Raw genomic sequence first — 9,937 nt, 5'->3', positions numbered from 1 at the left:
TCAGCGCTACCAAGCATACAATCTCGCTCACAAACCATGTATCAAATTTCCATACTTGCAATTTGGATAAACTTGAGATGAGTCCCATTACATTGGGGGTGGGAGGGGGCGCAGCACCTTGGAGAAGACAGAATGCAGAACCTGCTTTATGTGACATCTGCATGGTAAATGAAATGAGTACATAGGCTCTAAAACAATTTGTTTTCTTCTTTTTTTGGCTATTTCCCCTTCTAGGAGACTGAACATGCTCAGCATAATTTGAATCCAATTTGTTCAGTAAATTGAATTGAGACTGCTGTTCTGTTATATTTATATACATATAGTCCCTTTCAGGTGGACTTCACCACATTTATTCAATTTATATTATATATTCACACACACACACACACACACACACACTCTTATATATATACATATATATTTCCTGCATTATATTATATATATATATATATGTATGATTTATATGTACACATTTACAACCTTTCAAAATACACTGCACTTATATACAAATACAGCTCATCAGTGGGGAATCATTCAGTAACTTCAAGGATGTTCTTCATAAAGCAAGGCAGTTTGACATCCTTAAGAAGCTGTAGAAGTAAATTATCGCAATGTGTCCTGTTCGGCCGTAAACATCGTAGAGTCCAGTTCCACACTTTTCTGGAACTTCTGTAAGCATTAGTGGGAATTCTGAAGCTTTATGCAGAAGGAAATACAACCCTGTAAGGAATTATCAATGAAAAAGCCTACACGTTTAATGGGTATGGGGATGTGTAGATAAAGTCAAGTAAAAGGCCGTTTTATAGTGCTTTGGTTAGATTGGCTATTTAGTATTTCTTTTTAATTCAGTGTCTTTTGTTCATCTATTCCAAGTGCAGTGTTGCAGCCAAAAGGACCGATATGTGGACAACCTTGTTTAAAAAACTGCAAAAGGTATTCTTCCCTGGAAGAATAAATGGCTTCTTCCCTAGAGATACATTTATAATATCCTGAGGACAAAAGCAATGAGAGGTTTGTCTTTACAACCTTCATTTAAAGGACCCACAAGGTAGGTTTTAGATCTCGGTGAGAGTGAGTTTGTAAGATCCAGCAGCCTCTTCAATCTGTAACTGGAAGGTGTCTTCATTGGAATAGTGTTTCACAATGTTATCATCCATATTCACTAAGATGCTAAAAAAATAAGGGAATATTAAAAATAGAACATGATAAAGCTTAACAGAAAATACAGCAAAGGGAATAGCATACAGCAAGTTGGACCCTGTGGGCATCGTCATAATCTGCTAGGCTAACATAACAAAATACACTTCTGTGAAGAACAGAACAGGTCACACAGGGGAAATTACATTACATCTTGAATTTCTCTTTGCTCTCTTGCCAACTTGGGTGGGGTGGATTACATGAAAGTCCCTTTCAAATAGGGACTGGGTTTTAGCAAGCTGCAAAGCAAATTGAACCAGTCATAGGCACTAAAGGGTTCAGCTGGCCAGTTAGAAAATGGCAACTCTTAACACACTCAAAGACCTGATCTGTATGTAAGCTAGCGTCGTGTGGGAGCATGCGAGCGCACTGCCTCAAAACTGCTCACCACTTCTGCTTTGTTTCTGATTTAGAAAACAACCCACGACGTCTGAACCCAAAACTCCGGGTTGTTGAGGGAGAAACAACCCAGAGTTTTAATCAAAGAGTGACAACATGGGTTACAATTCTGGGTTGTTTCTCCCTCAGCAACCAGAATACCAGGTTCAGACATTTCAGACATTATAGCAAACAAAGCAGACACGGCAAGCAGTCGCAAGGCAGCTTGCTCGCTCCCACACAGCCCCAACAACTCAAGGGTGGTTGTTTCATGCGAACCATATCAAAGTATACTGTATATATTGTCATGATACTGCTAGGTTCTTGCTTCCCCAGTTCTCAGTTTGTGCATCCTATCCCCTTTCATTTACTCTAAACATGGAGGTCATATCAACACTATAAACTGGCATAATTATCAGAGCCCACTGAAGGGACTCTGGGAACTGTAGTTTTTGTTAAAGGGCTACAAATATCTCAATAAGTACCCTCACAAAGCAATAATCTCCTATGATCATGTGTGATATGGCACAACAGTTAAATATATTATGAACTGTTTAATACAGGTGTTTTAAGATGATAACCTCCCCTGGGTTGGTTCCATATTCTAAACTATACAATATCTAGAACACTAGGCATGTGAAATAAAGATTAAAACAACAACTTATCTAGGTAGACTTAGAATTTGTGGTTGCAGCTATGTTTACTTATCTTTTAAAAGAATGAACTGAACTGTACTATAAGGAGGAAGGACATAATTAACTGGCTCCATTAAGGTATGTGGACAGTTTGCAAAACAAATTCTGAAGGTTTTGTAGATGGATGCAAAAATGATTTCAGTTTGAATAATTCAAGCCTCTTTCCTGAGCTACAGACTTCACTTCTATAATCTAATTAATGTACACAAAAATCTAAAACTGGTAATCAGGCCAATGCAATTTAAGTGCAAGGCCTTCTCGTGTTCATCATTTCTGTTTTCACTACATACGTTATGTTTATCTTGTGCGGTCCTTCGCACTATGTGAAGCCTCAGACGCTGCCCTGCCATTATCCAAAAGCGGCCACTTCATTTTGCTGAGCAACTTTTTCTGGATATTCTAACAATGCACAACAGAGCTGCCCCTCTTCCCTTTCAGTTCAATGAAAGTGGAGAAGAGGGGTGGGCTGTTCCTGCCTAGAGAACTAAGCAAAGGTTTTCCTTTCCTTGGCAGAACTATTTATTAATGAAGGGCAAAGGCTTGGCGTGCAATCCAGGATTGTCTTTTTTCTGCAGCAAGTCAGGAATCCTGCAGGGAGGCTTTGTTTTGCATCTTAATTCCATGAGGCAGCTGTAATCTCAGGGCTCAACTTTTGGGGGGAAACTTCATTGTTCCTATCTAAAACAGATTGGGTGTGGGGAGAATGCAGATCCGTGTATGGAGAGAAGGTGTGTGGAGGGGGAAAGGGCCGGTAAGATGTTTTTAGCCTGCAAAGCTGCGATGGAGGACTGTTTACCCTTATTACCTACTCACCCTTTTTTACATTTCTTGAAGACTTTTCCAATTTTATCCAAAGGGACATCGTATTTATCAGATATCTAAAAACAAAAATGAAACACAATGGCAAAAATGGAAACACTCCTTGAACCAAAGAAGTTAAAAGGCTGCCTGTTAAAAACTATTGTATACATTGCAACTGGAATTCATGCTAATATGCCAAACCATGTTTCAGAAATGAAACCATGGTTTAAGCTTCCAAACACAGAACAGGGAAACAATTATCTAGATCAGCTTGTCTGCTTTCATTTCCTCAGCATCAAGTTCACTATAGTCTCACTGGTGTAACAAACTCTAGAGCAGCCTTCCTCAACCTGGGGCGCTCCAGATGTGTTGGACTACAACTCCCAGAATGCCCCAGCCAGCTGGCTGGGGCATTCTGGGAGATGCAGTCCAACACATCTGGAGCGCCCCAGGTTGAGGAAGGCTGCTCTAGAGGAAGATCAATAGCCATAATGTGGCTTGTCAATTCAGACATCATCAAAATTCACTGCCCCCCCCCAAAAAAAAAGGTTTCTGCTTCTGGTTTCCTGTCTTATACACCATAATTTGTCAATTCAGAAATCATGCTGAAGTATAGTTGAGTTTCTTTAACCATAGTTTAGCATGTTGTGTGAATTCAGTCACATTCTTTCTCAGTTTCTATGAAAGCGTAGGTGATACAGGTGTGTGAGACAATTCTATGACCTCAGCCAATGTATGTTAGAAACTCCATCCAGCTCCCCACACAGTTGCAAAGCTTGTAAAACACAGACACGGACAGCTTCATAAACACCTGAGTCAGGAGACACTCGTGTTATTCTGGGAAATGCCATATGACAAGAGAATGAAATAATCTAGCCATCCTGTCCATAGACAGCTCATAAAGTTTGAGCTGCATAGTGGAATAACTTGAAAACTGACCGGCTGGTGGGAGCCCTGCCTTCAGTCTGACAAACCACCTAAGTGCTCAAGAATGACAGAGAATGTACTTGACTCCCCTGACAAGTGGAGAAAGCAAATGGTAAATATATAAAAAGGTGACCCAATCCTCAAAGCAGCAATCAGATCTATATTATTTATATAGAACACCACAAAGGGCAAGAGAGTAGTTCCCATTGTTCTAGGAATCAATTTGTTTAATCAAAGAATTTTATTAATGATTCTGGTTTTGTCCTCATCTCATCAGCAAATATTAACTTATATTAGATGGCCGGGATTTCCTTGATTCTAGTACTAAGCATATGGCAGGGATGGGGAACCTCTAACTCACAGGCCCCAGGAGGCCAACGCAAGCTCCCCATCCCCAGTGAGCAGCTTCTTTCTCTGGCTCCACCCCACTCTGTCCTAATCATCGGCTGCTTAACACTGAAAAAGGATCCTTTTCTCAGGGCTTAGCGGAGGAAAGTTCTTTTACCCAGATCAGCTAATTATTCGTGACAAGACCTTTCCCCTATGAGGCAGGGCAGGGATCTAGCTGCTGAGTGATTCAGCCCTTCTTCCGTCTGAGTAGTTACAAAGAAACTTGACCTGCTTACTTCTGAGTCTCCATGATGCACATGCTTATGTCTGAATAGGAATGCTTGAAAGTGAATGATTCAATCCTGCTTACTTTGGAGCCTTATCCTGCAGAGGTGTGTCCTACTTACTTCTGAGTAGACATGCAGAGACTTGGTGTTTGGGACACTATTTGGAAGTGTTGCCAAGTTAATCAGTCCTGCTTACTTCTGAATAGACATGCAGAGCTTTGTCCTGCCTATTTGTGAGTAGATATGCTGGTCATACTTATTTCTGATTAGGCACGCGTCTTACTATAAATTGGTAACAATGGAATTGGGAGTGTTGAGGGTTTTTTAGCCCTGCCAACTTTTGCCTATGGCCTCACTCCCCACCGGAATGCATCCCCCTGAGAGTTTCTAAAAATGGAATCCAGCCCTAGGACCATATGATGACCCATCAGGTTATCTAGTGGAATGTTCCTATCCTTGCGCCTTGAGTTAAAAATTAGGTGGGTCCATATACAAGCCAGCTAATGTGTCAATCAATTTCTCCTTCCTAATGCCAACTTCACAGAAGGTGCAAGCTTGGAGCACTTCACACATACAAGACATTTTAAAAAACTGAAGAAATCTCAGGTCAAGGAATGGAATCAGAATCCAAGGGGAAAGTTTTGCTGTGGACATATCCCTAAGGCTTTTCCCCCCTTTCAACTCCATAGTCTTCTAGTTCAGGATTGGGCAACTTTTGGGCATCATGATCCCTCAGCACTGGCTATACTGGTTAGAGCTGACAGGACTTATAAGACAAGCCATTTGGAAGGCCACAAGTTGGCCATGCTTGCATCTCGTTGTACAAGGACAAAGGCAAAGGGTCTAAATATAAAAGGCCTAAGTTTTAATAACTATTCTCCAAGATGTGTCTTTGCTCCCCCTCTCCGAACTCTCTCTCACACACACAAAATCTATTATTATACCAGTAGAGCCATGGCAGCAAACACTGTCCATTTACGATGTGCACAGAATCAGGGAAAGGACAGTCTTTGGAAGCAAAGTTTTTAATTTTTGTGAACCGCCCAGAGAGCTTTTAATTTTTGTGAACCGCCCAGAGAGCTTTGGCTATTGGGCGGTATAAAAATGTAATGAATAAATAAATAAATAAATAAATAAGCAAGGTCAAATCAAGGCTGCAATCCTAAACACACATACTAAGGGAAAAGCCCCATTGAACATAGTGGGACACTGCGAAGGATACATACATAGGGTTAATCTGTAAAAGTGGCCCACATGAGGCCTTGCATCTTCATCCCATGCTAGTACTTTCTCTCATATTATTTATATTTTAGACTTTACAATTCCATGCTTAAAATTTGCCTTAAGTAGCATTTACATATACCTATGAAGCATGTGCAAAAAGCATCTTCATCCACTTTGCAGCATGAGGGGGCAGGGGGAGAGGAAGGAAGGAAGGAAGGAAGAAACTTTACCATTTAATTTTTTTTAAAAAAAAAAAACACAACTGGCATTTTAGTGTCTCCTAAGCAAAAAATATATAATTTAGATTAGATCAACACCACTCTGTACTCTTGACAACAGATGGCATGCTGAATCTGGCCTGAAGAAGGTTATATTGTGGAAACTTGCAATTATAGAGGTCCATAAAAAAAAGGGGATAATATTTTGTGCCCACAGAAACTAATAAGCATTATCCAGAAAAATATCTGTCAGGATGATCAGCTATGGGTGGACTCAGTCTATGAGTCTTCTGAGAGCCAGGCTACTGCCCTGCTCCTCGAACCATCGTAGGCCTCTTCGGCTCAATAGCTTTATTGGCTTTTCCATTTGCTTCATCCCTCCCCACTGTGACTGATAACTTCCCTTCCCAGTCCCTTGATGAAATCTTAGATATCAAAAGTATTACACACTGATGAAATCTCAGACATCGAAAGGTCTACACCAGGAGTAGGTAACCTTTTGGGCCATGGGCACACATTTGACAATTTGTGAAACTGTCATGGTCATCACCACAAATTGGCTGCCATGGGAGGAACCTGCCCTAAAGACTTGAAGTAGGGGCTGAGCCCCAAAACACTAAGCAACTCCTTTGAACCCACAGTTTTCAGCAGCAACAGGAACCTATTTCACAACAATCCCATCTGCTGGAAGAAAATACAATTGGGAGGGGGAAGGGCACCTTGGTGGGTGCCCTGAAAAGTGCCTAGGGACGCACTGGTGCCCATTGGCACCATGTTGACTACACCAATGCACATGGTTGGACCCCTAAAGTACAGAAAAGTGGGCATCTTGTTTCTCTGACTTTTTCTTAAATTTGGTAGTAAGGGACCTTGCAACTTACAGCTTCCATTAGACCTTTCAGAGATGGAATCTTGAGCATAAGTGCATCAAAGACTTCTTCTGATTCCTTTCGGACATACAACAACACTGGAACAAACAGGGTTGATAAAATCAGATTAAAAACAGACAAAAGGCTTTTTTTTAGCCAAACAACAACAACAACAAGGATGTCAAAGCATAAAGCATAATTATTTGACCCCAGAGTAATCCAGAACTAGCTCTTTAAACCCACTGTCTCAAGGCCACAAGTGTTTGATATTGCGTTGACCACACAGGAATCACCCCACAGGAAAAGCTATGCTGAGACTTAAGAACACATGAAGTAAGGAAGTTCAGCACAATAGAAAGGCTATCCTTAGTTTAACCCCCTCTGAATAACTGGTATCAAAAAGTTCTGTTTGCTATATGTGATAGCAGGTATTGCACCTACGATTTAGATTTATTTATTTATATTTATTTATTTATTACATTTATATACCGCCCCATAGCCAGGGCCGGTGCTAGACTATATTGCGCCCTAGGCAGGCGTGTTCTGAAGCCTCCACCCCCCCCCCCCGTGCGCCCGCTCCCAGCTTTGAAGCCAGGACGCTGGGGTTGGGGGGCGGGGTGGGGTGGAGGCTTCGAAGCGGCACGCCGGAAGTGGCTTCCTGGCACGCCGTTCTGAAGCCTCCGCCCCGCACCCGCTCCTGGCTTTGAAGCCAGGACGCTGGGGTTGGGAGGCAGAGGCTTCAAAGCGGCGTGCCAGAAATGGCTTCCTAGCGCGCCGTTCTGAAGCCTCTGCCTCCAAACCCAGCATCCTGGCTTCGAAGCCAGGAGCGGCTTCCAGCCGGGCGCTAGCTTCGAAGCCAGGACGCTAGGGTTGGGGGGCGGCAGCTTTGGAACAGCGCGCCCGGAAGCCGCTCTAGGAGAGCAGCTTCCGGGTGTGCCGTTCGGCGCTCTCGTTTGCTTGGCGCTCTAGGCCGCCACCTGAGTTGCCTCTATGGCAGCGCCGGCCCTGCCCATAGCTGAAGATTATATGATACTAACAACATGCCAGTCAACAAGGGTGAATTCAGGATAAAAGTGCCAGACAGAAAACTTTCTTTGAAGCAAAGGTCTTCATATTAAGGCAGAAGCAGAGTTGGGAGTCTAAAGGGGTAATATGCAGAGGATCCTTCTCCATGTAAAGCCATGGCCCATTTTGTGATTCACACTGGAATGGGGGTGGGTGGGGAGCCAACCTTTCCCATCCACATTATGGAAAGTCACACAGAGAAAATACTTTCCTTTGTGTGAATATTCCGCTGGCTCAGGGCTGCTTTTGTACTCTGGATTTCATCCCCAAGTACACTATGCACAGACACAGCATAGTTTCTGATGAGTGCTCACATCAAGGCGTTTGCTTGCAGAACATACATGAGCAAATGCCGAATCCTTTCCTTCCTCTCATATCTATTTGGTAGTCAAAAGCTGCCGGTTATACACATGGATAACCTTCATAAAAGGCACTGGATATATACCCAAGATATTCATTCAAGAGCATTTTAAAAAAACATACATACAAAATGGCCCTTGGTTTATTTCCAAATATGCCCTCAGAAATGGCGCATTTAGGAATATGTGTTCGCTCTATATCACTGAAAGGGAAGAGCACCCATTTCTCAAGAATACTGTCTGCCATACTACCAAATCATATTGTGGATCCCTGTCTTGTCCAAGTAGTGCAGATTATAAGCCCTCTGAGCAGGAACTATCTCATGGTGCAGCAACAAGCATATTATAGAGGGGACCTGGTTCATATATCTGCAGGGAACTAGCTCCCTCTGCCAATGCATGCACTCTTCCAGAAGCTGTACAGGACTCTTATAAAGTACGATCCAAACAGGGTCTTCTTTCCCTCCGGATTGGTGGCATTACCTTTTTTGGGTTCTTCTATTCGAGGCAGCTTAATGGGGCTGGCAGCAAAATCATCTTCATTTATGAAAGGCCCCCTCTTCATGGTAGAGCTGCAAGAAAACCAACCCACCAATCAGAACAGCAGGACCCATCCCTAAGAGAAGTGACGTTTCAAGGCACTGGCATCAGGAAGAAAGTAGTAGAGAATACACTGTTGCAAGATCTAGCTCATTTTACAGCTAGTCGTCAATAGCCAATGTAAACAAGCCAAGAGGCAATTTGTTTAACATGCTCCCATTAACTTGTGAAGAATTCCTGCCTAGTCAGTTGTACACTGTAAAAGAGCCTGAATCTAGACCAACAGATGGTATCAGAAGTGTTTTCATCCAGACGCGACACTTTTGGCTTTCACCGGAAAACCAAGAACAACCTGACCTGTGTTTACATACTATCTAAATGTCTTCCCCATCTTGTCCCATCAGAAGATCACAACATGTACTTCTATGATTACTAGAACTCAGTGAGGTAGGTTAAGCTGAGAGAAAGCAAATTGCCAAAGGGAATGTATGACTAACCTTCCACTTCCAAAAACAACACTCTGTTCCCTCCCACCTTGACAGAAGAGGAACATTATAATGATGGGAAAAGTACACATGTTCTTTGATGTTCATGTGAACACACGGAGCTGCCTTGAACAGAGACAGACCAGTGGTCAGCCCAAGTATCGCATGGCTGACTAGGCTATGCCTGCATCCACGTAGTTCCAGGTCAACAAAGGTATGAATTTTTCATCTGTGACTGTTCCAGGGTAAGCCAGTAAGTGCAAGTCAGATGCCAGGGTGACTCAGCGATCTTTAAAGGCAAGTCCGAGTTGCTCTTAGTTTCCACCTTGAAAATCTGCTGATCTGCCTTGGGGCAGAGTGCACTTTTCACTAGTAACTTGCCAAGAGACTTCTAAGCAAAGATGGGGACCAGCATTCTTCCCTCCTGACATGATTTAGAGTGATCTTCTATGGTAGACTGCACATCTTGGGCCAGATAGATTACCACTTAACCAAAACAACAAAACGAACAGAGCACCCCATACAAATCATTGTCACCAGGGTGGGAAAGTAGTAGCAAATC

The 9,937-nt window shown here is 42.7% G+C and overlaps 1 protein-coding gene across 3 annotated transcripts in view; it reads right to left on the bottom strand.

The window, feature by feature from the left end:
* Positions 1 to 212: 212 nt before the first annotated feature.
* The window catches only part of GRHL1 (grainyhead like transcription factor 1), a 65,800-nt gene continuing 56,075 nt past the window's right edge, over positions 213 to 9,937 (bottom strand). For all 3 annotated transcript variants that reach the window (XM_063125154.1, XM_063125153.1, XM_063125155.1), the window contains exons 13-16: positions 8,834 to 8,922; positions 6,939 to 7,024; positions 3,084 to 3,148; positions 213 to 1,170 (exon numbers count right to left, since the gene is read on the bottom strand). In XM_063125154.1, the coding sequence (XP_062981224.1) occupies positions 1,056 to 1,170; positions 3,084 to 3,148; positions 6,939 to 7,024; positions 8,834 to 8,922 (355 nt within the window). In that variant the 3' untranslated portion in view covers positions 213 to 1,055. The remainder of the gene's footprint in view (positions 1,171 to 3,083; positions 3,149 to 6,938; positions 7,025 to 8,833; positions 8,923 to 9,937) is intronic.

Source organism: Elgaria multicarinata, chromosome 4 (assembly GCF_023053635.1).
Source record: "Elgaria multicarinata webbii isolate HBS135686 ecotype San Diego chromosome 4, rElgMul1.1.pri, whole genome shotgun sequence".
Classification (NCBI taxonomy): Eukaryota; Metazoa; Chordata; class Lepidosauria; order Squamata; family Anguidae; genus Elgaria; species Elgaria multicarinata.
The sequence above is the reverse complement of the archived record's forward strand: the minus strand, read 5'-3'. Positions and strand labels throughout refer to the sequence as shown.